At 44.8% G+C, this 27,154-nt stretch overlaps 1 protein-coding gene across 7 annotated transcripts in view; it reads right to left on the bottom strand.

Moving 5' to 3' along the window:
* Nucleotides 1-27,154, bottom strand: part of CSGALNACT1 (chondroitin sulfate N-acetylgalactosaminyltransferase 1) — a 90,822-nt gene that overhangs the window by 4,690 nt on the left and 58,978 nt on the right. For 4 of the 7 annotated variants that reach the window (XM_073340298.1, XM_073340300.1, XM_073340299.1 and 1 more), the window contains 5 exons: nucleotides 17,430-17,646; nucleotides 15,834-15,935; nucleotides 8,801-8,979; nucleotides 8,193-8,287; nucleotides 258-339 (listed from right to left, as the gene is read on the bottom strand). In XM_073340298.1, coding sequence (XP_073196399.1) covers nucleotides 258-339; nucleotides 8,193-8,287; nucleotides 8,801-8,979; nucleotides 15,834-15,935; nucleotides 17,430-17,646 — 675 coding nt within the window. Of the gene's footprint in view, nucleotides 1-257; nucleotides 340-5,005; nucleotides 7,222-8,192; nucleotides 8,288-8,800; nucleotides 8,980-15,833; nucleotides 15,936-17,429; nucleotides 17,647-27,154 lie in introns of those variants that run through there. The other 3 variants (XM_073340301.1, XM_073340302.1, XM_073340303.1) reach the window with 3 other exon arrangements.

Genomic DNA, 27,154 nt, shown 5'->3' with positions numbered 1-27,154 from the left:
CTGTGCCCCATCGCACAATTAACAGTTGGCTCGGGAGCCCAAAGGATCCTGAATAGTTTAGAGTAGCTTTGGGGCTGCTCTAAAGTGTGCCAGCTGGCTACAGCCCCCAGGGTCCCGTATGGCAGCTAGGAATAGCCACAGTACAGTAGTGGTAGGCCACACTCCCTTCACAGGGGAGTGGCACAAAGGGGCTGCACTGGGGAAGAGAATCTGAGCCAGCATCTCTAAAGCAGGTTTATTTAAGTGCACGTTCTTACCTATGTTGATAAAATCAGACCGGTACTGACATGTCATTCCAAAGCCAAAGTCTCTCCAGAATCCAGTTTCCTTTTTTATAACCTTGGGGGTGGGGGGAAAAGGAACATTTATATCAGAGCAGTAGAATTTGTAACCTGAGCAAAAGAGGGACACCCCTACAGGGTGGCTAGGAATGGGGACAGCCACCCCAGTTTGTTCTATCCCATACTGCATTATACCCTGTCAGTGGAGAAGGGCCTGACCCAGCTCTAACTGACTTCAGTAGTGGCAGACTTCAGCCGAATGTTTCTGCTAAAATTAACTGCAGGCTGTCTGCAGACTCAGGAAAACATTGCATCATGAGTCACCTTCTGAAGATTATTTTCATAAGCAGGAAGGTTGTTATTCTCAATGACAGCTTAGTTTCCACCGGCTCTGAATCTGTCTTGGGGATGTATTAAGACATCAGGAAGTGAGCCAGTCTCATGCATTGATTACAGTTTACAAGAGTGCTGCACTAGCAGAATGACTTCAGGGGTCTTCTAAAATAATTCAGTACTAATGTGACACTGTTTACAGATGCAATTTGGCTGGAGGAACAAAATGACTTAAAACCACCTACAAATTGACATAAACAATTAGGAAAGCCTGTGAGATTGAAATATTATTTGAAATACAGCAGTGACCAGAGGAGCTAACCAAGTTCAGGGTGTTATGGTGCTAGGCACTGTACCGACACGTAGTAATACACAGCCCCCAAGGAGCGAACCATCTACATTGATAAGACAAACAACGGAGGTGCCATTGTCCTGATTTTACAGATGACAAACTGAGGCACAGCAAGATGAAGACCAAGATCTCCAAAAATAGGGATCTAAAGTTATGGTGTCTAAGGGTATGTCTACACTACGAAATTAGGTCATTATAGAAGTCGATTTTTAGAAATCGATTTTATACAGTTGATTGCGTATGTCCACACTAAGCAGAGTGTGTCCTCACTACAGTGGCTAGCATCGACTTACGGAGCAGTGCACTGTGGGTAGCTATCCCACAGTTCCCCCAGTCTCTGCTGCCCATTGGAATTCTGGGTTAAGCTCCCAATGCCTGATGGGGCAAAAACATTGTCGCAGGTGGTTTTGGGTACGTTGTCAGTCGCCCCTCCCTTTGTGAAAGCAATGGCAGACAATCGTTTCGCGCCTTTTTTCCATGCGGATGCCATACTGCTTTCAGCAGACAGTGCAGTAGGACTGCAAACCATCGTCATCCACCGCTTCTGCTGCAACTCTGCTCTGCTGCTATTGTCTCAATAGCGAATTTCTCCATGTTGTCTGTCATGGGCTCCCGGGTATGTGTGTTCTTCCTTGGGAAATGTGCGTGGTGCTAACCGTCGTCATCCGCCGCTTCCGCTGCAACTCTGCTCTGCTGCTCTCATGAATCCACCTCGCAGGTCCTCTCGTCATTCTCTATAAATATCTATTCTCGTGGCATCCATCATCAGCCACCGCTGCAACTCTTCTCTCCTGCAGATGCCATACCACGGCAAGCATGGAGCCCGCTCAGATCACCGCAGCAGTTATGAGCATTGTAAACACCTCATGTATTATCATGCGGTATGTGCAGAACCAGAACCTGCAAAAGAAGGCGAGGAGGCAACGGCAGCGCGGTGACGAGAGTGATGAGGACATGGACACAGACTTCTCTCAAAGCACAGGCCCTGGCAATTTGGCCATCCTGGTGGCAATGGGGCAGGCTCATGCCATGGAACACTGATTCTGGGCCGGGGGAAACAAGCACAGACTGGTGGGAGCGCATATTGTTGCAGGTCTGGGATGATTCCCAGTGGCTGCAAAACGTTCGCATGCATAAGGGTTTCATGGAACTTTGTGACTTGCTTTCCCCTGCCCTGAAGCACAGGAATACCAAGATGAGAGCAGCCCTCACAGTTCACAAGCGAGTTGTGATAGCCCTCTGGAAACTTGCAATGCCAGACAGCTGCCAGTCAGTCGGGAATCAATTTGGAGTGGGCAAATCTACTGTGGGGGTTGTTGTGATCCAAGTAGCCAACGCAATCACTGAGCTGCTGCTATCAAGGGTAGTGACCCTGGGAAATGTGTAGGTCATAGTGGATGGCATTGCTGCAATGGGATTCCCTAACTGTGGTGGGGCGATAGACAGAATACATATTCCTATCTTGGGACCGGACCACCTTGGCAGCCAGTACGTAAACCGTAAGGGGTACTTTTCAATGGTGCTCCAAGCACTGGTGGATTACAAGGGACGTTTCACCAACATCAATGTGGGATGGCTGGGAAAGGTACATGACGCTCGCATCTTCAGGAACTCTGGTCTGTTTGAACAGCTGCAGGAAGGGACTTGCTTCCCAGACCAGAAAGTAACTGTTGGGGATGTTGAAATGCCTATAGTTATCCTTGGCGTCCCAGCCTACCCCTTAATGCCATGGGCTCATGAAGGCAGCCTGGACAGTAGTCAGGAGCTGTTCAATTATAGGCTGAGCAAGTGCAGAATGGTGGTAGAATGGGCATTTGGATGTTTAAAAGCAGCTGACGCAGTTTACTGACTCAGTTAGACCTCAGCAAAACCAATATCCCCATTGTTATTGCTGCTTGCTGTGTGCTCCACAATATCTGTGAGAGTAAGGGGGAGACATTTATGGCAGGGTGTGATGTTGAGGCAAATTGTCTGGCCACTGATTACGTGCAGCCAGACACCAGGGCGATTAGAAGAGCACAGCAGGGTGTGCTGCGCATCAGAGAAGCTTTGAAAACCAGTTTCATGACTGGCCAGGCTACGGTGTGACAGTTCTGTTTGTTTCTCCTTGATGAAAACCCACCCACTTGGTTCACTGTACTTCCCTGTAAGCCAACTGCCCTCCCACCCACCTTCGATCACCGCTTGCAGAGGCAATAAAGTCATTGTTGTTTCAAATTCAAGCATTCTTTATTAATTCGTCACACAAATAGGGGGATAACTGTCAAGGTAGGCTGGGAGGGAAGCACCGGGTGGGGTGGTGGATGAGGGGAGGAGGGAAGGACAAGGCCACACTGCACTTTGAATCTTATTGAATGCCAGCCTTCTGTTGCTTGGGCAGTCCTCTGAGGCCCCGCCCACCCCATTCTTGGGCATCTGGGTGAGGAGGCTATGGAACTTGGGGAGGAGGGCGGTTGGTTACACAGGGACTGCAGCAGCGGTCTGTGCTCCTGCTGCCTTTCCTGCAGCTCCACCAGATGGCAGTGCATATCAGTTTGATCCTCCAATAGCCTCAGAATTGGGTCCTGCCTCCTCTCATCATGCTGCCGCCACCTTTTCTCTTGCTCCTGCAACCTCTCATCGTGCTCATTCCTTCTGTCCTCGCGTTCATTTTCTGCTTTCCTGGACTCTGCCATTGTTTGCCTCCATGCATTCCGCTGAGCTCTTTCAGTGCAGGAGGACTGCATGAACTCAGAGAACATATCATCATGAGTGCGTTTTTTTCGCCTTCTTATCTGCCCTAGCCTCTGGGACGGAGATGATAGGGAGAACATTGAAACATTTGCAGCTGCGCTAGGAAAAAAAGGGACGGTAGTATTTAAAGAGACACATTTTAGAGAACAGTGGGTGGACTCTTTCACGGTGAACCAAGCTGTTAACATTACATAGCACATGTGCTTTTGGTACAAGGTCACATTTTTCCTCTTATTTTGGGGCCCTGCTGGTTTAGTGTGAGAGATCACACATGCAGGGCAAGGCAACAGAATTTGGCTTGCAGGCAGCCATGGTAAGCCACAGTCTTTCAGCTTCTTCAACCTTTGAAACGGTTCCCACATGTTATAAACAGCAGAGCCCTCCTTTCCCATACCAAGCACCTATTGGGTTAGCCATTTAAAAGGAGGGGCTGCAGTTTTTGGATTAACGTGCAGCACAAACCCAACTAACACCCCCCTCCCAATTCTCTGGGATGATCGCTTCACCCCTCCTCCCACCGCGTGACTAGTATCAGGGAAAATCCCTGCCAGCCAAACACGAACAGCTCAGCATGAATGGTCCCCCCCTCACCACGTGGCTAAAAGCAGGTATGATTTCTTTTCAGCCACAGGCAAACAGCCCAGCAGGAATGGCCACCTCTGAATGTCCCCTTAATAATGTCCCCAGAGGATTTCTGCTCCAACCCCAGACACGTTAACAGACTTTTCCAGTAGCTGTACTGGCCGCGAATGCATCCCAAGTCTTCAGAGCAAATTAATCATTAAACACGCTTGCTTTTAAACCATGTATTATACTTACAAAGGTAGACTCACCAGAGGTGCCTTCTCCGGCTTCATGGTCCGGGAGCCCGCCCTGGGCAGGTATTGGCTCCAGGGTGATAAACAGTTCCTGGCGGTCAGGGAGAACGGTTTCTCCACTTGCCTGTTGTGCACTATCCTCCTCCTCCTCCTCCCTGTTGCGTGAGACTCCCCCTTTGCAGGTGTCCACGGACAGGGGTGGGGTAGTGATAGAATTGCATGCAGCTCATCATAGAAGCGGCATGTCTGAGGCTCTGACGCGGAGAGGCCATTTGCCTCTTTGGTAGGCTTGCCTGAGCCCCTTAATTTTCATGCGGCACTGCCGCGGGTCCTTGTTATAGCCTCTGTCCTTCATGCCCTTGGAGATTTTTTCAAATATTTTGGCATTTTGTCTTTTGGAACGGAGTTCTGATAGCACGGATTCGTCTCCCCATACAGCGATCAGATCCAATACCTCCCGTTTCGTCCATGCTTGAGCTCTTTTGCGATTCTGGGACTGCATGGTCACCTCTGCTGATGAGCTTGCCACACTGGCCAAACAGGAAATTAAATTCAAAAGTTCCCGGTGCTTTTCCTGTGTACCTGGCTAGTGCGTCGGAGTTGAAAGTGCTGTTCAGAGTGGTCACAATGAAGCACTGTGAGATAGCTCCCAAAGGCCAATCCCGTTGAATTGCATCCACACTACCCCAAATTCAACCCGGTGATGTTGATTTCAGCACTAATCCCCTCGTTGGGGAGGAGTACAGAAATCCATTTTAAGAGCCCTTTAAGTGGACAAAAATGGCTTCGCTGTGTGGACAGATGCAGGGTTAAATCCATCTAATGCTGCTAAATTCAACCTAAACTCGTAGTGTAGATGAGGGCTAAGTAAGTGCCCTGATTTTCTCAAGTGCTGAGCATCCAGGAGCGCCCAATGACTTCCAGAGGAGCTGCCAGGTGCTCAGTACTTTTGAAAAATCAGGCCACCTACTTGGCCACCTAAATATGGGTGTCGGGTACTGGCATTAGGCACCTATTTTTGAAAATCTTGGTCTAAATGCCTTGCCCAAGGTTACATATGTCTGTGGCCAAGCTAGGAATTTACCCCTGATTGCAAGCCCCATTGTAGCCCACTGACCTCCCTTCCGGTTCTTTTCATATATCCATTTTCAGTACTAGCCGTTTCTTATTTCAGTCCTGCTCCTTTTGCTTTTCTGCCACTACTGCATCCATCTCTGATCTCATTTCTTCTTCCCCTTTAATAGCCATAAACTGCAAACCCATTAATAGGCACTAAGAAGCCATCTGTTACAAGCCTGCATTGTAACAGGAAATCAACATAGCAGTGGCTTTACAGCAAGTTATTTGTATGCATTAGCACTATAATTTCCCATTAGAACTAGCCGCTACAGCACAAATCAATTTCTTTGAAAGCTTTTTGAAGGCTACTTTCTCAGCTGTGCAAGCAGCATGGTAGGCGGCCAACAGTGTTCTTGTTTTAATGGCACTGATCTGGCCATTTGCCCAGTAAGAAATCTGGAATGAAAATATGATTAACTAAATAAAAATGATATTGGCAATGTGTCTTCTTTAAATCAAGATGCTTCTCTGAGGCAGGCATCACATTGCACAATTATCATGTTAGCTATAAATATTTGTGCAGTCCTGACAAAGCAAACAGTGGTCTTTAGTCTTATAACAACATTTTTGTTTCCTTTCCTATTCAAACTGTTGACAAGCCTGGGGTTCTCTGGTCAGGCTGCAGCAGAAAGATAAGAGCTAGTGTGAATTCAGTGGTGGTATCAGGAAAGGTTTTGTTTGGAACAAACAGTTCAATGGATTTTCCAAGCTCTCATTTTAATAATGCAGAGGATATTTCACATGGAATAGTTTCACGAATCCGTTGTCTGTTCACTGATCCCACTGTAAATGAGGAAAAAGCTTTTTCCTGTTCGCCATACAAATTGTCTGCTTTGTAAACAAGCCCTATTTTGTATTTTTTTCCTCATCTGATGGGGTGTCTCCTGATTCTATCTGAGATGGATATGGCCAGCCACTTCAGAATGTCTCGGACAGGGTAAGTCTGGTAATAGCAGGAAAGGATTTTAAAAAACCTGGGATAGAGTTTTCAAAAGGCAAAGTCAATGGGGCATGTGCGCCTCGGTTACTTAGCCCAGATTTGTAAAGGTGTTGCTGCAGTGCAGTGCCTAATGCATTTAGGAACCTAACACATTTTCCAAAAGGGATTTAGGCACTTCAGAGCCAAAGTCTCATTGACAGTTGATGGGATCGAGGCTTGTGAGTGCCTAAATCACTTTAAAAAATGAAATCGAGGCATCTAAATCCCTTAGGCATTGCAACGCTGAGTGCAGCAACACCTACATGCCTTCGCAAATCTGGCCTTTGGGCCCTTTTCAAAATCCCACCTTATAGCTCTTGTTGGGCCTTTACTGACACGACACCTCAAACAATTCCTGTATGGGAGAGGCATGGGGGGCGGTGGTAGACTAAACTCTGACGCAGAGGTGGGATGAGCTCTGGCAAGCAGTGGAGGCCTCTTTACTGGCTGTGGTCAGAAAGGACCTGAGCAGAGGAGAACCCAGTTGAAGCCACAAGGCTCATTAATCCCTGGATTTACAGATCTGACTGTTGAGCTCCAGGAGTCGCTTTAGGCTGGTGCGTGTGTGTGAGCCCAAGGGTGGGGATCCAGTAGGATGAGCAGGATCTTTAGGGAGAAACAGGAGTGTAGTGACTGTGTGTGTAAATGGAGCAAATTCTCAAGCACCTGCTTTACCAACAGCACATGACAGAGCAAGAGCGCAAAGGAGCTGGACCTCTTCTGCCTGCTTCCAGGACAGTGCTGCAAAGTAACTTCACTGGAGAGGGGATTCACTCTGACCCCTACACTCTGGCTCCTCCCCAACTTATCTTCTCTCTGGCCCGCCAGAGACGCCTGGCCTTAACTCACACTGCATGCCTAACTACACCATTTTAAAATAGTAACTCTGTCCTTATTCATGCATAGGGCTGGACTGAAGTCAGTGGTGCTACAGCGATTTACACCTGTGGACGTTCTGGCCGATACATTTAAGGTGAAAAGGGACCGTAAGGATCATGTCTGACCTCCTGCATAGCCACTCAGCCTCACCCAGCCATTGTTGCACTGAGTCCAACAATGTACTAGAGCCTAACTTCTGGAAAGACATCCAATTTCAACGTAAACCTCAAGTGATGGAGAATGCACACTACAGCCTGTGGGAGACTGTTCCAGTGATTAATTACCTTCCTGCACCATCAGTCCAATGAGCTCTAAACTCTTTATGGACAACAATCTTATTACCTTAGACAGATGAGGTAGCTAAGACAATGACGGGTTTCATTAGCCCCAGAGCTGTACACTCCCTGAAGTGGAATCTGGTCAACATAATGTAGCTTCTGGCAGACAGACAGCCTATATTTAAATTCTTAATTTACAAATGTAAATATCAAATATGCTTTAAGATAAAGCTGTTCATTAAGCTACTAGAGCGTGAAGCATTACCACAGAACGTGCTGGACACAATAAGTTACATATTCTACACACCGCATCTCAATGGACCCAAGATGGGGAAATTCTGTTCGCGAGCACAGACGTCTTCCTGAAGGGGAAGTTTTATGCACAGTTCAAAGCATGCATTTTTAGAGCCAGTTACTTACCAGCTGCTGTTCTAAGGGTGGGATGGAACCATGGTGCCCGTAAATTATGCCTGGGTTATACTGGCTGAAAAGAACTGGGTAAAATACTTTCTTCCCTAGAAATCACAATGGATTAAAAGAGAAAGTTATTACTGATAAAGTTGTTTGATGCTCTAAAACTAGATTAAACTTGTGCTTCTCTGTGATACTGGAAACAGACTTAGGGCTTTATCCAAATGCCATTCAAGTCTGTAGAAAGACTTCCATTGCCTTCCCTGGGTTTTAGATAAGGCCCACACAGTCTCAGTGTGTTGTGCTTTGGATGGAAAATGTGAACATGCAGATGTAGTTTGACAAAATGACCCAGGTGGACCCCAGAAAACAAGGTGACAAAGGCAAGGAATTCAATCATAGTGGAAGCTGATAATTTGTTTTTCTTCTCACTCCATCTAAAATGTGACAATCAGCAATATAGGCCTTTACTCTTAGGCAAGCCTTAGTAGAGCTGAATGTTAAGAATGCCTTACAATAGCTTGCTTGCCCACCTGAAAGAGGGAACACATTAGTGAAGGTTATTGCACAATAAAAAGAAGTCTGTTTAAAGGAGTAAATGCCCTAGGTAGCCATACCTGGCTGTGTGTTCAGTCTACAGGTGTTCAGGAATTCAGCAGTGAAGTATATATCTACATCACAAAAAAAGAGAACGACGTTGTTTCCTTTCCAGATGCGAGCACCTATGTCTAATCCTTTCCCTCTCGAAAATTCTTCGTTCAGCTGGATAAAGGTGAAATTCTTGAAGTTAGCTGATCTAGGAGGAGCAGCAGTACATGAGATGAGGTTTAAGAGATAAAAGGGGCAGTCAACTCTTCATTAATGTCTCTGTATTTACTGAACGACATTTTTAAAAAAAAAGGAACATGGAGTTTATTTCTATGACACAGTAGGCAAAATGGGAATGGAATCTAACTCGGATCTTGTACTTAGAAGGTCTTTTTAAATATTTCTGGGATAGTATTCATAGGCTGTGAAGGAAACCAGGAAACAGCAGTAAGAGAGAAGGAGTTGTATCCCATTTTAATAAAATAATCATCTAGTTATTTTATGTCTAAGTTGTAAATTTTAAAATCAATATTTCAAAGAGATATTCACTCATATTTTTAGAGATATCATCAGAATTGTCAGCGTCTCTGAACTCTCTAATCCCCCCCAGCACATCAAGACACATCTGCATAAGAAATCATCACACGGCCACGTGGACAGGTTGAACACGGCTATTTGCTGCGACTCCTGGTCTGTAAGCCTGTCATAAATATAAAGGGAAGGGTAACCACCTTTCTGTATACAGAGCTATAAAATCCCACCTGGCTAGAGGCAAAACCCTTTCACCTGTAAAGGGTTAAGAAGCTAAGGTAACCTAACTGGCACCTGACCCAAAATGACCAATGAGAGGATAAGATACTTTAAAATCTGGAGGTGGGGGGAGGGGCGGAACAAAGGGTTAGTCTGTCTTTGTGATGCTTTTGCCAGGAACAGATCAGGAATGCAGCCTTACAACTTCTGTAAAGTTAGTAAGTAATCTAGCTAGAAATGCATTACATTTCCTTTTGTATAATGGCTGGTAAGATAAGATGTGCTGGATGGAATGTATATTCCTGTTTTTGTGTCTTTTTGTAACTTAAGGTTTTGCCTAGAGGGATTCTCTATGTTTTGAATCTGACTGCCTCTGAGATTATCTTCCATTCTAATCTTACAGATTGTTTCTTTTACGTTTTCTTTAATTAAAATTCTTTTTCTAAGAACCTGATTGATTTTTCATTGTTCTTAAGATCCAAGGGTTTGGGTCTGTGTTCACCTGTTACAATTTGGTAAGGATTCTTAACAAGCCTTCCCTAGGAAAGGGGGTGTAGGGCTTGGGGGGATATTTTTGGGGAAGACATCCCCAAGTGGGCTCTTTCCCTGTTCTTTGTTTAAAACGCGTGGTGGTGGCAGCATACGGTTCAAGGACAAGGCAAAGTTTGTATCTTGGGGAAGTTTTTAACCTAAGCTGGTAAGAATAAGCTTAGGGGTCTTTCATGCGGGTCCCCACATCTGTACCTTAGAGTTCAGAGTGGGGAAGGAACCTTGACAAAGCCATTTCCCTATTTTTCCTGGAGCTTCTCTGCTGAAACTGGGCATGATCCAAAATAATTGAAGCACTAGCAGGCTGTACTGAAGTTCCTGGAAGGATGCCAAAAGTGATCATTTGGACCATTAATCAGCACTTTGATGGTGCACATTGGTTAAATCCCCAGGCTAACTAGTGATTAGGATACACAAGGTGGGGAGTGACTTATCTCATTAGATGGAAGAACCCTACGAGCTGCTAAATCACAAGTCAACTGCTTTGTCGTCCCATCTGTGTTTGACAGCAAAGCTGCTGCATTATCATTCTCCAATTAGAAATGTATCTGCTAATTGCAAATGGTGGGAATTTCCTTTTAATTATTATCACTTAGCATTTGTTAAGCATGGTGTAGCTGGAGCTGTACAAGATACAGAGATGTATGTAGCATCTGTCCCAAGGAGCTTACAAAATAGGCTAACAAACAGGGAATCACTTTTAGGCTTTGTCTACACTGCCAATTGAATGACAAAAATCTTGTCGTTCACAGGTGCTTAAAAAAGCCCCCCCCTAACCCCAAGACAAACGTTTTGCTGCTGCAAGTGACAGTGTAAACGGCTCGTTATCGGCAGGAGCGCTCTCCTGTCAACAACGCAAACCCTGTTCATAGGGGGAGGAAGTATTTTGTCGGCAAAAATGCCAACACACAGTGTTTACACTGCCCGACTTTTAGCGACATGGCCATGTCGCTAAAAGCTGTGTCATGTTGACAAAGCCTTATGGAGGGACCGAAATGATAATTAGAAGGCGTAACGTGTCAAAAATGCCTGTGGAATACAATCTGGAAGAACACGGTGCTTTCATCTCAGTTGGTCTGAACAGGCAGTGTGTTTAAGACAAGTATTCTGTTAAACTAACAAACCCATCAGAAATAGAGAATTAATTCTGCTGACGATGATCTATCTATCTATGGTATTTATCAGGTCCTCATCACCGTACAATCTGAGCACCTCACAGTCTAAAGTACTGATCCCACAACACCCCTGTGAGGTAGGAAGATGTTATTATCCCCATTGTACAGGTGGGAAACCGAGGTGCTGATTTTCAAAGTTATGTAGGCACCTAACACCCATTGACATCAATGGAAGGCAGGTGCCTAAATACCTTTGAAGGTCCAGGCCTAAGTGATTGGTCTGACGTCACACAGGAGGAGGCCCAGATTAGGGCTTTCACCTCATCCTTCCTCTCATGATGGAGAAGGGCCCCATTCCGCTCCCATGAGAGATAATGGCCACGCGTTTCTTGGCATTCCATCGACCTCTGTCAGACTCTTGCCCCACCTAGCCACAGAGCGATTATTGGAGGCTGTGCTCTGGAAGAGGTTGTACTGAAGGGGAGCTCAGTAACTGGGGGCTGTAATTCTCGCTCAGAGAAGGTGAGGTGCCCATGGTCTTCCATCCCATTGCTCTGAACTTCTCTTTTGGCATGTGCAGATGGGTCTTACATTGTCCCTTCGCCTTGGCCAGACACATCACCCCAGGAACCCCCAGCAGCAGCACCAGCTGAGGGAGAAGCTGTTGTAGCTTGGTCATGATGCTGAGCAGATATTTATAAACCAGCCCTCTTCCACTGCTGTGGCGTCATGTTTCAATTGCTGCTTAGCCTACTGAAATGGATCACTGGAGTATGGACACGAGTGGGGTATGGACAGGGCCACGCTCTGGGGACATTAGCATGGTTTTCTCTGAACTCCTGCAGGCCCCTGGCTCCCTGCAGGCCCAGCCCTGTGCTGCCAGCATTGCACGCTGGCAGTGAAGTGGGAACCACAGAATCCTGAACAGACGTGCTGGCCCACTAAGGACGCAGGAGCCGCTTTCTGACCAGGAGAGGGCAGACCAGGCTGTGCCACTGACGAATTCTACCCAACTCAGATTTCCTGGCATCTCCAGGCCGCCTTTGCTGCTGCTACCAAACCTGAAGGCTAGTCTATCTGAACATGAAGCCATGTGCCCCGGTGTATCATCCCGCTGCTGCTAAGGGTAGCAGAGAGGCGCATTCCTTCTTCCTGGGATATGCATAATGACAAGCAATGTGAATGATCATTTAGTGGCAGATCCAGCCACACCGTTTGTGCCCTTTCCACGGGTCCTGTGTATGTTCACATCCATCCCAGCGTGCACAGTCCCCCTACGCCATGTTCTAGCATAAGGCCGTATGAATGCTCTCTCCAGTAACATCTCTCCATTCAGGTACCACTTTCTGGCCAGACTTGTTCTAAGAATCCTGATACCTGCCCAGACACAGTCACCTGGCTCGGGAGGTGATAATTTACAAGCGCAGGCAACACTGAGGTGAATTTTCCAAGGCTTTTCTAGCTGCCCTCTAAAAAGCCACATCACATGCAGGGGGGGTTAAGAGAGCTTTTTCTCCCCCACTAGAAAATTAGGTTGTGTTGGAGGAGTCATGGTAACAGACCCGATGGCAAACACAACTCAGCTGTCAGCACAGTAGGGGACCGTTGTGTTTCCCATCATGTCACATGGTTATAGTTAAAAATCTGTCGGAACAACAGCTTTAACCATGACCCACTGACACATTGTTCAACTGAACGGTCTGTGCCGACATGGGCCACAGAGGTGGGTGTTAACATCACTCCTCAGGGTGAATGTCTCATACAGCCTAATTTTCTAGTAAATGCCCATCTTGCCCCACCTTCCACGCCATCAATGGAGGTTATTGCACTAACAATGGAATAGGATAGAAATCGGAAACCTAGGTACAGCTGAGGCTATGGAACAGTGCAACAGTTGGAGTCAAGCTCAGGACTCTGAACATTCCCTGAAATCCCATTTCATGCCACCTGAGCATAAAAACAACATTATAACAGAGAAATAATCAGCTGCCAGACTGAGCTGCCCTTTGACTACAGCGCGGGATTAGCTGAATGGATCCATCACTTCAAGCTAGGCCTCTACACAGGTTTTCTCCTTAGAACTGCAAATGCAAAATGAACAGCATTCACTCATACTCGGAATTATATTCACTCATGCTCAGGCCCAATTGGTGGACAAAATAATGAAGGGATGAGTTATGCCACCTACCACTCTTTTTATGGGGTCCTTAAAAGAAGAGACTTTGGAGGGGAATGCTCATTACTGTGACACTGGCTGACTGAAAGAAGGGGAAGAAGCAAGCTTTACCCCCATGGCTGCCGCCCCTACCATCTCCTAGAACACTGGACCTTCTTAGTCCAAATCCCAGGAGGTCCTGACCAGACCAGGCCAGAGGGAGAGAGCCAGCCAGATGACAGCACCCCCTCTAGTGGCTTCAGCTAAATTCTGACCACCACGTGGGATCTGAGACTGTGTGTCTCCCCCTTTCCTCTGCCCACCACCACCATGTATCCTTTTCATTCCCTACCTTATTTCTTCTTCTCTTTCCTATCCCTCTCCTTTTCCTTTCTGTCTAATAAGAATCTGGCTTAGCCAGCCAAGACTATAGATTTTTGCGACACTGCTGTATGCCTGTGATCAGAAAGGCAGTTAAAAGCAATGCCCTGACCAGCCCGATGATGGTACGAGTTTGCCAGGTCTCAGAGTGGCTGATCAGCCCACGTGCTGTGCCTGTGTTTTTCCAGCAGCAAGGTTGCGAGTGAGTGTCAACACCAGAGACAGAAGCTGCATTTTCTATTTTTGCTGTTCTTTCCTCTTCCCTTTGCGTGTGTTTCTCTTGTTTGGTCTTTTAAGAAATAGAATGGGACTTTAACAACAACAGCATCAAAGACAGCTCCAGCCCATTCCAGTGAATTTCATCTCTTTTCTCCAAAGAGGACAGTCATTACCTTCTAAAAGACTGTCAAATAAGGCTTTTTTCTCCTTCTAAAAACTCTCTCCAGCTAAACGGAAAGGAACATGGGATACAGTTCAAATAAAAGCCTCACATAATACTTTATATTTCAAATGTGTTAGCTGTTTCCTTTTCTGTATTTTAATAAAAGGCTAAAAATGTTTAATGGTGTGTTTGTCATGGAACTAAGCAGGCTGAAGTCTCTGTATATCCAATCCCAAACCTTGTTTAATATGGTTTCATGTTGGTCAGTAAGTGACAGGGTCATGTTACAGACCTTTGACTCTTTGGACCCATTTATTCCATTTAGATTAATACAACAGACTCCCCTCAGCCTTCCCCTCGATAGATTAAACATGCCTAATTCTATCAAACTTTCCTCCTAGGCCTCGTTTTCGAAAACCTCTTATTTTTCGTTGCTGTCCTCTGGCCTCGCTCCAATTTGTTCCCGTCTTTCTTAAAGAGGGATGCCCAAAAGCGGTCACAGTACTCCAGCTGAGACCTCACTGGTGCTGAATAGAGCAGGACAATTACCTTCCATGTCTGATATAGGACACTCCTGTTAATATATCCCAGAATGACATTTGCTTTTTTCACAACAGCATCACATGTTGACTCATTCAGTGTATGATCCAAGATAATCCCCAGATCCTTGTCAGCAGTACGATCACCTAGCCAGTTATTCCCCATTTTGTAGTTATGCATTTGATTTTTCCTTCCTAAGTGTAGCACTTTGCACGTCTTTAATGAATTTCGTCTTGTAGATTTCAGACCAATTCTCTAATTTATCAAGGTCAGTTAGAATTCTATTCCTGTCCTCCCAAGTGCTAGAGACCTCTCCCAGCTTGGTGCCATCGCAAATTTGAAAAGTGTGCTCTCTACTTTATTATCCAAGTCATTCGTGAAAATATTGACTAGTACCAGGGCTGAAATTCTCAAAGAGTATTTCCCAGAGCGCCCCATGGGAGGTGGCAGGGCTTGGGGCATCAGTCTTGCGGGTTTCAAAATATTTATCAGAGCTCTGCTCCAGACAGCTCCAGCTGAATTTAAGCCCTGAATAGTACTGAACCTAGGACAGACCCCTATCAGGCCCCAATAGATACTCCTTCCCAGTTTGACAGTAAACCATTAAGAACAACTCTTTGAGTAAGTTTTTCAACCAGTTGTGTACACATCTGATAGTAATTTTATCTAGACCACATTACGTAATTTGCTTATAAAAATGTCATGTCATAATAAAGGTGGAGAAAAGGAAAGACAGTTCACTGTTTCAGACTGGAATTTTCCAAAGGCCTAAAGGAGTTAGGTGCCCAAATCCCTTTGAAATTCAGTGAGATTTAGGCATCTAAATGCACTTAGGCCCTATTGAAAAGCCCAGCCTACCTCCATCTCTCCAAGTTAAGCTTCAGTGCCAACAGATAGAAGCTAGCTCATACAAAGGTTAGAGGAATTCAGGCCTGATCATTGTTACAGATGTCGAATGGGAGTTACGCTGGCCTAAGTCCATGACTCTAAATATTAATATTCACAAATGCAGATCAGGGAGCATCAGGGAAATGTCATTTCTGACTGGAACAAGGGAACTCTCCAGAGGGGAGGGGAAGGATGAACTATCCCCCTGCTGACAGTGCTAGGGAAAGGCAGTCTGGCTTCTCGGGCTGTCAGTGTGTGAGAGGAGCATGCCTCACTAGGCACCAATCTAGACCCATACTCACTTGGAGGTGTTTTCAAGTATTGCTTTCACTTCATTCATTTGTTCTTTTCCAAAGTAAACTACAGTGAGGTGAATTCTCCCATCCTGCTCAATGCCCATTTCCCTAGAACAGACATAAAAAAAAGTCATTCATTGACCTTGGAAGTTTGCTTTCCCAAACAACACCTGCCATCTCTAGCTGGGAACGTAGGATGGTGCTGAACTCTGCAGGCCAAATTCTCTGTTGGTACCACTCCACTGAAATCCTTGCACCAGCCCAGTGAGATCTTTGCAGCCCTTCATTGAGATCCTTGAATCCATCCAGAGCTACACTGGCTCCATTCGAATGTGCTTGCAGGATGGGGCCTAAGATACTTCATAGCTCTGCATTAGCAGGCTATAAATCATCATCTAGTAGTTATCTGAGTTATGGCAGAGCACTATTGGAATAGCCCATCCAGTCACCTGGATGATGGACGGAAAGCCACTGTAGGAAAGCCCACAATTGTGCGTCAAACTACTAAAGCCAGCAGGTGCTACCTCAGCAACCACGAGGCAGTGAGAGAAGGGGGAATTCAAAGAGGGAAATAAAATCCTGTACCCTCATTTCTATTTCTTCTATATACTAGCATGTCTAGTTATGTCCCTGAAAATTGTGTAAGGAGTATCCACTAAAATTAAACTCTCAAGACAGACCTAAGAAGAGCTCTGTGTGGCTTGAAAGCTTGTCTCTCTCACCAACAGAAGTTAGTCTCATGAAAGATATTACCTAACCTGCCCCACCTCCATTTCTCTAAGAAAGAGCAAATCATGTGGCCTAAGAATATCTGCATCTGTCAAGATGTGTGTGCTTCTTGGGCAACTACACAGCTAAGTTATTTGGGTGTCTCTCAATTTTCTTATCAGAACGCAAGGCCCGCCACTGGGCAGGTTATTCTTAGTGCTGACTGGTTTCAGAGTAACAGCCGTGTTAGTCTGTATTTGCAAAAAGAAAAGGAGTACTAGGTTAGTCTCTAAGGTGCCACAAGTACTCCTTTTCTTTTAGTTCTGACTGGGAGCTACGTCTTGATTAAATCCATTCCTGCAATTGCTACACCCATGTTGGGAAAGAAGGCCATAAAGGAAGAGCCTTGATCAAAAGTAACAAGGAGAGAACACTTTTGAGTCCAGGCACATTTCTTATTGCCTTTCTGTCATGGCCTCGACACGCAGTCCAGAGATCATACAAATGACTCTTATTTTCTAGAAACCTTCCTGTGCTACTTAAGGGACTGAAACTGACACATTCATTGAAGTGGCTCTGGCACCTGCTCTCTCAAAGATGGAAATAGCAAGTTTCCAATCGAACGAAACACCTCGTACATGGTGCATCAACTTCAGAAACACTGATGACTGCAATATAACCTTTTTCTTTGGTCTCCACTGCTAAAGCTAATTGCTGTTCATGTGACATCTCTGTTGATCCAAGCAAATGCAAATGGATTTTTTTAATTGATAAATTGATGGTTTTATGAAAAAAATTTTTTTTTTCCACTGGGAAAATCCCTGGTGCTTGCAAAATTGCATCATACTGCATAAAAATATCAAGATAGCTATAGATCCATAAAAAGGAACAAACCTGAAATTTTGCATAAATTGTCGAAACTTGCTGGCTCTCTTTGCTAATGGGACTACAATGTTAATGAGTGTGTTGGCCATGTTGAGGTTCTCATTCTTCACTTTCATGATGGGACCAAATGGTCTGAATAAAACGATTCGTCTGAATTCGTGTGATCTGTCTCCTTTGAAAGTCAGCTCATACAATGTGCCTTTGTCTTTTTCTGTTCGGTACATGCCTGTTAGAAGAATATGAAAGAAGAGAAACATTAGTATGGAACTAATTCCCCAGGAAGAAGTTGCAATAGTAGGTTGCTTTTGTAACTTAGATTTAGCAGCAAATAAATGAAATTTTTCCCCCCACAAAAAAATCAGTCTATGCACCAGTTCTTCCATAGTTTGAAACTAGAACTCAAAATCTGACGGGGGACAGTCTCAGATTTTAGGAAGGTGACTTTTGTATCTCCCATAAAAATCCACCCAGATTACAAGTATCTGAGAATCACCATTTGCACACACACAGTAGAACTTGGTAGATGCTTGCTCCTTAATTTTCAGGATGTTCCAAATACACACAGCTGCCAGCCACCCCCAAAAACATTGAGTCCACAGGGATGGAAAAGGCAGAGGGATTTTGGAAAGGAGCTCTCCCCACACATCTGATTCCTCCAGCCCCTAGAGAAGTAGGTTCCTGACACTGACAAGTATCTGAAGCTACACTACCAGGTTCCCCCCTCCCCCGCCCCCCGGAGAGTTTTTACTAGGCACAGATGAAAAATCCTGTACAGAAAGTGTCCAAGGTCCTGGTAGACACCATTTTCTTCATTATTAAATTGCAGAACCAGGGAGTGAGGAAGTGACTATGGTGAGCTCTCATTTTTGAGATGCTTTCTAGAGACGTGGAAGGTTTATCCCTCCAGGGTAGTAATGTCCATTGGCTCTGAGAGGATGTCTCTGCTTATGAGCAGCAGAGACCTGGAGATTGCTTGGGATGCTCACTGAGGGGATTTCACCCTGGTAAGCAAGGTGACCAAGCATGTCATCATGAAGACCCCCTTGTTGCCACACAGCTGCAGCGATCACCACTTTGGCTTCTGAGACCATCCATGGTGCATATGCCTGGCAGCACTGGAGTGCAGGGAACCAGCTGTGAACCTGAGACATCTCTGGTATGACTGAGCTGGTATGACAGTAATGACCTTCAAAACAATGGAGGCCAGGAAATCTCTGGGTGTTGATAGGTGCTAGAGTTGATCTCAGAGACTCTTTCTTGAGGCTAATTCAGAAACTGTTTGAGTCACTTTAGATCTAGGATAAACCTAAAACACCCAGTTTTCCTTGGGGCTAGGAAGTACTTTCAAGACTGATTATGGCTGAGGTTTTTCAAAGAATCCTTGGGGAAGTTTATGATTCTATGAGTTGGAAGCCCAAGTCCCATTGAAATGCAACCAAAGCTGGGTCGTCATAAATATAAAGGGAAGGGTAAACCCCTTTAAAATCCCTCCTGGCCAGAGGAAAAATCCTCTCACCTGTAAAGGGTTAAGAAGCTAAAGGTAACCTCGCTAGCACCTGACCAAAATGACCAATGAGGAGACAAGATACTTTCAAAAGCTGGGAGGAGGGAGAGAAACAAAGGGTCTGTGTCCGTCTATATGCTGCTTTTGCTGGGGATAGACCAGGAATGGAGTCTTAGAACTTTAGTAAGTAATCTAGCTAGGTATGTGTTAGATTATGATTTCTTTAAATGGCTGAGAAAAGAATTGTGCTGAATAGAATGACTATTTCTGTCTGTGTGTCTTTTTTGTAACTTAAGGTTTTGCCTAGAGGGATTCTCTATGTTTTGAATCTAATTACCCTGTAAGGTATCTACCATCCTGATTTTACAGGGGTGATTCCTTTACTTCTATCTACTTCTATTTCTATTAAAAGTCTTCTTGTAAGAAAACTGAATGCTTTTTCATTGTTCTCAGATCCAAGGGTTTGGGTCTGTGGTCACCTATGCAAATTGGTGAGGATTTTTACCAAACCTTTCCCAGGAAGTGGGGTGCAAGTGTTGCAAGGATTTTTTGGGGGTAAGACGTGTCCAAACTACGTTTCCCAGTAAACCCAGTTAGAGTTTGGTGGTGGCAGTGGATATTCCAAGGACAAAGGATAAAATTAATTTGTACCTTGGGGAAGTTTTAACCTAAGCTAGTAAAAGTAAGCTTAGGAGGTTTTCATGCAGGTTCCCACATCTGTACCCTAGAGTTCAGAGTGGGGGAGGAACCTTGACATGGGTGTATTACATCCTTAGGCTTCTTGGAAAATTCCAGCTTATTTGTATTGTGGTAGGCCTTCAACTCTTTGGCTGGAGTCAGGAGAAAAGTCTTTTTCTGCCAGGATTTTTTCAGGCTCAAAGGCAGACTGCCCCCAAATTGCTTAGGTCCCTTGAAGGGTTAGTCCAGAAGCTAGAGTTTGGTAGGTGGTCACGTCCCATGAGTGAATGCAGATAGGTCTGGACAGAGGCTCTGTGGGTTTAGCCCCTATATGGATGGAGCCATGGGCCATGTCACTGAGGCTGCTAATGGCCTGGAGACCTCAGGACAGGTTCCTGTGGATGAGTTGGGTAGGTCTCCACATACCACTGTGGGGCATTAGTTGCATTGCTTGCTGTGGTGAATTTCCTGTCTTTACGCCATGCACTGGGGCATATAGCACCAAACTCATAAAGCCAAAGTGTAATTTTTGATGAACCACAAGGTGATGCTGCTGAACTTATTCTTCATCTGATGTGTCTCAATAAACACCTATGTATGGTGCCAAAGCACCTGTCTCGCTCCTAACAGCATCAGAATATCATATGGCAATATCCCAAAGCTTAGGGGTGTATTATTAGGTTTCTGCAGGAAAGTAACTTTTTATGTACTTAATGGGTGAAATTCAGCCTGTGCCGAGGAGCCAGCACAAAGCCAATGCACCCCGCAAAGGCCTGTTCCAAGAACTTGTGGGCTGTAGGTTGCCAACAGGCCTTAGAATTCATCAATTAAGAATGAAACCCCCACTCCCACATTGGGTATTTGAGCAAATCACTTTGTCCTACCCAGGTTCATTGGCATTTTAATTATTCTCTCTCAGACCCACTTCTTAAATTCAGTTTGAAAGCCGCAACAAATAAACAGAATAGTAGAACTGGATTTCTCTGCCTCTCTCATAGGAACTCTGGGGGCTAGCAGAATGCACAGTTAAATGCAGGTCTGCAAGAAACCAAGGAAAAGGGGTTTCCTTCTTTTTTGATCTTGGTCCTTATCCAAATGACCATTTCTTGGCACTCTGTTTTCTGTCTCCTAGCCAATGTCTGATCCATTATAAATGGTATTTTTGCCTCTTGCCCCCATGACTATTTAGTTTCCTTGACACCCTCTTGTGAGAGACTTTGTTACCATTTTTTTAAAAGCCCTAAAAGATGATGGTAACTGCTTGTCCTTTATCTCTGATTTTATGGACATGTTCAGAGAATTCTAATAGATTAGTGACGCATGATTTTCTGTGGCAGGAGCTGTACTGGGTTATCCCCATTGTATCATCGTCTAGGTGTTTTATCATTGTACTTTTAATTATAATTTCAGTTAGTTTACTGGGTACAAAAGAATGATTTACTGGCCTATAACACCCTAGATCACCCCAGACCCTTTTTAGAAATAAAGAGTTTCAGCATTTGCTCCCCTCCAGGGTAGGAGCTGATTTCAATGAGAAATTTCATGTTTTTGTTAACAGCTCAACCACTTAAGTTAATAATTTCAAGGTGTGTTTTGATCTATAAAGTCTTGTATAGTTTGGGCCCTGGATATCTTAGAAACTGCCTCTCTCAGTGCTTTAGCTGACCAGCTGAGATCACCTGAATGGCTTGAGTTTATAGTTCTTGGATATATATGTCTCGGGGATGGGATTCAGGTAGAATCAATGGAGGTTCTGTGGCTCTGGAATTTCCTTCCTCCATTATTCTGATGCAGAGTTTGTTGATGTTTTGAGTATGCTGCAAGGTACATCTATTTATTTAGGCTTTTTCTGAAGGGATGGCTTGAGAGAGAAGGCTTTAATTAGGAATCAGAGGGGAAGTGGTCCTTTAGTGTCTGTTTTTTTTCTTTAGTTTTTAAACATTATGTTAATTGGTTTGGTTTTTAAAATCTTGACTGTGCATCTAGTGAGACACTCATAGCACATTGCATACATTTGAAAAATAGATACTTCTAATAGCAAAGAAGGCTTAAATTAGATTGTTTAATACAATTTAGCCATCTAAAATTTTCCATTAGATCTTTGCATGCTTTTCTACTCCAGCCAAACAGTAACTATCCTGCTATTTGTTTTCCCTGGGTAAGCAGTTCACTAATATGGAAATAAGGGTGCTTTATCATGCAACTAGATGCCAAATTTCCTATCTCATTATTGTTGTTGTTTATGACTTGTATTACAGTAGAACCTACTGGCCCCAACAGAAACCAGGGCCCCATTGTGTTAGGTGCTGTACACAGTAAAACACATCCTGCTATCAAAGAGTTTACAATCTAAGCTCCCACATTCTGCAAAAATTATGCATGAGCGTAGTTCTGTTGAAGCCAATGTCACTAATCAGAGTGTGTTAAATTAAGCTCAATGCATGATTCTTTGCAGGATTAGGGCATAAATAGATGAAAGAAATATGATTCCCACTTTATAGCTGGGAAATCAAGTCACAATCTAGTGATGTAAACACACCACCACCCTTCTGCTTCAGTACTAAGACTCCTTGAATTCTCTGAGGAACTCCTTCATTGTTATTACCATGCCTAAAACCATCAAAAACCTTTTTAACAAGTTCTGTGACTCAAAAGTGTACGTCAAGTGGTTTGAATTTACTGAAAATGAGCTGTACCTACAAACAAGTCTTGCTAAAAGAAATTGCTTTAAAAGTTTCCCCAAGAAAGTACCAAGTTTTGTTAAATTTAGATAGCAGCTATGATATCTGAACAGGATAATCCGTTATTTTTGCTGCTGTCAATACATTAACTAGTTTCAGAATGTCCACTGGTTTCCAAAGCAGCATGTTTGAGATTTGCCAGAATGCTTGGAGTAATCTGCCAAAGCAAATTAGTCCCAGGTTTTTCAAGACAAAGGATTTGCCACTTTGTTAAACACAGGGGCTCAGGGAGGAGTCTTGGAAGCCTCATTTGGACTGGTCAAACAGGAGTTTGGGGGGGAGGGAGGGGGAGAGAAACTGGAATCTAATGGGAAACAGATGGGAAGATGAAAAACAAATCAGAATAGTGGGTTGAGAGAAGCTAGGACAGTGGAGAAAAATATAAGAGTTTATGTGAACTAACCGTACAGACACGCTGTGTAAGTGGAAAGGACCTGCTCTCTGTACTGTAGCTCAGACAGACTTGCTTTCGTTCTAACAGCTAATAGTCAGGGTGCTGTTTTCCAGGGCTAACCCCAATACAATCACAGAATCCTAACAAAATAACTTCAACACAAGAAAGTTATACTTCCAGTTCAGCAAAGCACTTAAAAATGGGCTTAAGCCCTACTGATATCAATGGAAACATGTTTGGCTTTACTTTTCTCTGGACCTAGGCTTACTCCTCTTACTGTCGCATGCCCTCGGAGCCATAACTGGTTTTGTTGTAGCTTACATTTCTCCCTACAATCTCAAATGTTTTCAGAACGTATATTAACCTTACATATGTTCTTCCTCACACGTTCCCTCAACTCATTGCTAGCTAGAGAAGATTCCACTCCCTTCAGGCAGAAACTCACTCCTTTATAAGAGTCCCAAGGTGTTTGTGATGCATTTTCACTAGCTCACCCTGTCTTCTCATTTGTTCTAGTGTGAGCTCAGATGTTAATCTGACTTGCCGGAGGCTTTGTTTAAAATCCCAACTACTAGACAATCACTTATGTCCTTTCTGACTGAGGACAAAGTCACAATGCGCTGCTTATTCAGCAAGTGCATTTTTAAGGGAATCTGGGCTTTTTGTGGGTCTCTGTCCCCTTTGATAAAAGCATGTCCATTGAGTTACTAGTACTTCTTTTGGACCAAAGCGCTCACGCTGTTTTAGGATGGTGTCATAGCTATTCTTAGCTACTTCCTCCCAGAAGGTGAATGATTTATAAATATTTTCAGTTTCACTACCCACTGCGCAAATTAACAAGCTGACCTGAATTTTGGCCTGCCCTACTGAGCAACAGGTTTCTCATTAACTCATATTGGCTGAACTCACTGTGGCCCAATGGGAAGATGTCTTTGCATACTTATGCTACACACATTAAAGGTTTATGATCTGTATGGTAACTTTCACTGTCTCCTCTTAGCACTCCAAAACATGGCAGAAAACCAATAAACACAAGAGAAAAAGATAGAGAATTATAACAAGCAGACATGAGTCCCTGTGTGAAAAGAGGAGTATTGCAGACTGCAGCTACAAGGCTAAATTACTAGCAGATGAGAGGAGGTGTGGTTCTCTTTAATTTTTGAACAAGAAAAATGGAAAATTCCAAACCCTGCCAAATATCGCTACTGAAGTCAAACTGGACTTTTGGAAAGTATTCTCAGGCTACAGCAAAGCTGCAGAGAAGGAGTTTAAACTCAAACACCAGGAAGCAGTGTTGCTTGCAGATTCCAAACACAAGTGGTTCTGTCTAAAACTGAGGAGGAGGAGGCTGTACTGATTTATTTTAAAACATCCAAACCATGCAGCAGAAACATTTCCATCAAATGCTTTAATTTAATGAGCTGCTTGGACAAACTCTCTCCTTCAGTAAAGCACATGAAATATGAAAGAGGAGAGGGAATGAACTAAGAGACTTCCTGATGAAGTTATCACCTTTCACCACACAAGGCAAGGAATTGCTGTAAATCATTGATTGGGTCCTGTGTGGCCAACAAAGGTGACTGATACCAGCTGTAAAAACAGCTCTCAAGAGTCAATGAATCAAGGTTTCTTTAGATCCTCTGATGTGTCATTAAGGCCCATATTCAGCAAAGTGCCTAAATCAGTAGGATTTAAGCATGTGCTTTGCTGAATTTGGGCCTACATAACCTAGAGAAAGTCAAGGGGTGAAACCCTGGCCCTATTGAAACAAATGGCAAAATTCCCAGTGACTTCAATGCGGGGCAGGATTTCCCCCATGGCATCCAGAGGCCAGAGCACAAGAGTCAGACTCAGGAACCCTGAATTCTAATCCTGGATCTAACACCAATTCAGCCTATTGCCTTGGGCAACATTGAAATATCTGCCTCCATTTGCCCTGCTGTCAGGTAGGGAGAACCACCCCTCCAACCCTGCCACAGACGGTGCTGAGATGGTTCATTCCTTGGTGTTTCTGAAGCCGTTTGAAGATGAAAAAAGTTAAACGTCATCATCAGCGCAATAATGGGCCAGATTCACCGGCAGGCTCCACCTACTTTGAATTGCTCCAGAGACACAAAGCAGCTATAAATCTGGCTTAACTGGCCACTTAAACCCGGTTCACCCCTGCTTTGTGCAGTCAGAGTGGCACTGAGCAGTGAGAACGTACCAATGAATCTAGCTGGTTATTGAAGTCTCCTGTGGGCTGTAGCACTAACAAGGTCTGCTGTCTCCAAATCACGTTCTGTAGCAAGGCACTCTAAAATGAAATGGAATGGTGGCACACCAGCTCCCCTCCCCTGTCCCCTTTAAGAGATAAAGGGCCACTGATTTTTGGGCAGCTTGAATTTTTTTCATTCTCCAAGGATGAAAGAAAAAAAAAAAAGGAGAGAGAGAGAGAGAGAGAGAGAGAGAGAGACGGGCGATATCAGGGACTTTCCAAGTAGTTCTGCACAAAAATTTGCTCCTCAGTCAGCCCTGACTGCTCCACTTGTGCAGCCAAGCCAGGTCCCAGAACAAACCTGGAGTAGTGATTTGGTGCTGGAGATGCAGGCTACCATGCTGCTGTCTTGCTAGAAAGCAGGAAGAAGAGGGTTTTTTCACCTCTGGGCTCCTGCCACTGAGAAATGGCATGGCCAATGGGCTCATTCATGGCTTAGCTAGGACAATGAATGATGCTACCAGTACAGTCGCTCCCATTACTTGCTGTGGGTTTGAGTCTGCTCTGAGGGAGCCTTCCTGATCTTACACAGCCTGCACGGAGGCCGAGCAAACCTGCACCAGTCAAACATGACACTGCCCAAAGGGGAGAAATCCACCTCTGAGCAGGGAGCCAGCACAAGGCCTAGGCCTGGCCGAGTCTCACTTACACATTACACCCCTGCAACTGGCCCTATCCCTCTGAGGTGACTTCAGAGTGGCCTTATACCATCGCTTTGCGTAGCACAGTGGGGTCCTGGCCCAGGGCTGGGATTCTTGGGTGCTCTAGTAACACAAATAAATAATAGATCATTACTAATCATCTCCCCCTCCCCAATAGGGAGGCAGTTCCCCTGCAGCTTTAGCATGCTCCGGAATTCAAGGTAACCACTGATATGACATAAATAAGCCAGTCAACTGATCCCCGGCAGGCACAAATGGGTTTGCTTCCCAGGATATCAGTGGAGCTGCACCTGTTCACATCAGCAGAGACTCTGGCCCATTGCCTGGATCACCTCTAATAGCCAGTATGAATTTTTATACTGATAGTCGTTTTTGGCAAACAATGTTCATGATGTTTTGTTCTAACCTATCCCAAGAATACGCTGGCTCTCGATGTCTCATTTTCTATACGTTATCTCATGTACACTAGAAGAACCATATTATTGAAATCTAGCTATTGCTGTGTTTGTACAGCACCTAGAGCAGTGGAGTCCTGGTCCATGGCTGGAGCTCCCAGGCATTAGGGTAATACAAAGAATAAATCATCATCATCTATTTATATTATTAAACAATAGGCTGGGGACCTGGAGGGTGCAGGGTGAGAAACAAGCAACTCAAGGTATGTCTACCCGTAGGGCGGCCCATAGAGTACGGACACCGCACTCCCAGCAAGCACGGGTATAAACAGCACTGGACACAGTGAGCTAGGGCTTACGTGACTACCGTAGAGTAGAGCAGAGTGCCCTACATGCCTGAACCCCAACGTATATATCCCACCCAGTGCTCTGCAAGCCCAAAACAGCGCCTCCCACAGCTACATGGCTATGTTTAGCAGTGTTAACATCTCACAAGGCTCCAGCAGCGGGGAAAGGGCTCTGGCTGGGGGCAAGCAGTGGGGAGGCAGCTGGGAAAGTAACAACTGACCAGTGACTAAAGCAGAGATGGTTTGTCTCCACCATCCCAGAGAACGCATTAGCCCCACCTTTGCTAATCGAGATCAGATGAAGAAAGCACCCCTTAGTACCCAAAGGCTGTAGGGTTCATAAGCTATTCAACCAAGAGGCAGGGACCCCACAAAGGTGCTCTTGAATCTGCATTCCTGTCCTGCAAGATGCAGTGACTGAGAGTGGTCCCTCTGGAAAAGGCAGGCATGTAGCACTCTCAGCAAATGTCAGCTAGAAGGCTGAAGCCGAAATGCCAGAAGAGCAAGGAGATAAATTTCCTCCTTTATCTTAAATTCAGCTGGATTAATTAGCCATGCATCTTAAATCTCCTTTACAACTACTGGCATCAGACAGAAAAAGGGGAATGCAGGCACACGAATAAAGTGAATCCAGGGCTACTGTATTACCAGTGATGAGGTTGCTTTCTAGCACTGCTAACTCTTCTTTTTTCTACCATGCCTCATGGTCAGCATAACATGCAGTGACATGCAAAGTCAGCAAAGAGGCCCAGGACC

The sequence above is a fragment of the Lepidochelys kempii genome, chromosome 4 (genome assembly GCF_965140265.1).
Source record: "Lepidochelys kempii isolate rLepKem1 chromosome 4, rLepKem1.hap2, whole genome shotgun sequence".
Taxonomy (NCBI): Eukaryota; Metazoa; Chordata; order Testudines; family Cheloniidae; genus Lepidochelys; species Lepidochelys kempii.
This window is presented reverse-complemented; position numbering and strand designations above follow the sequence as displayed.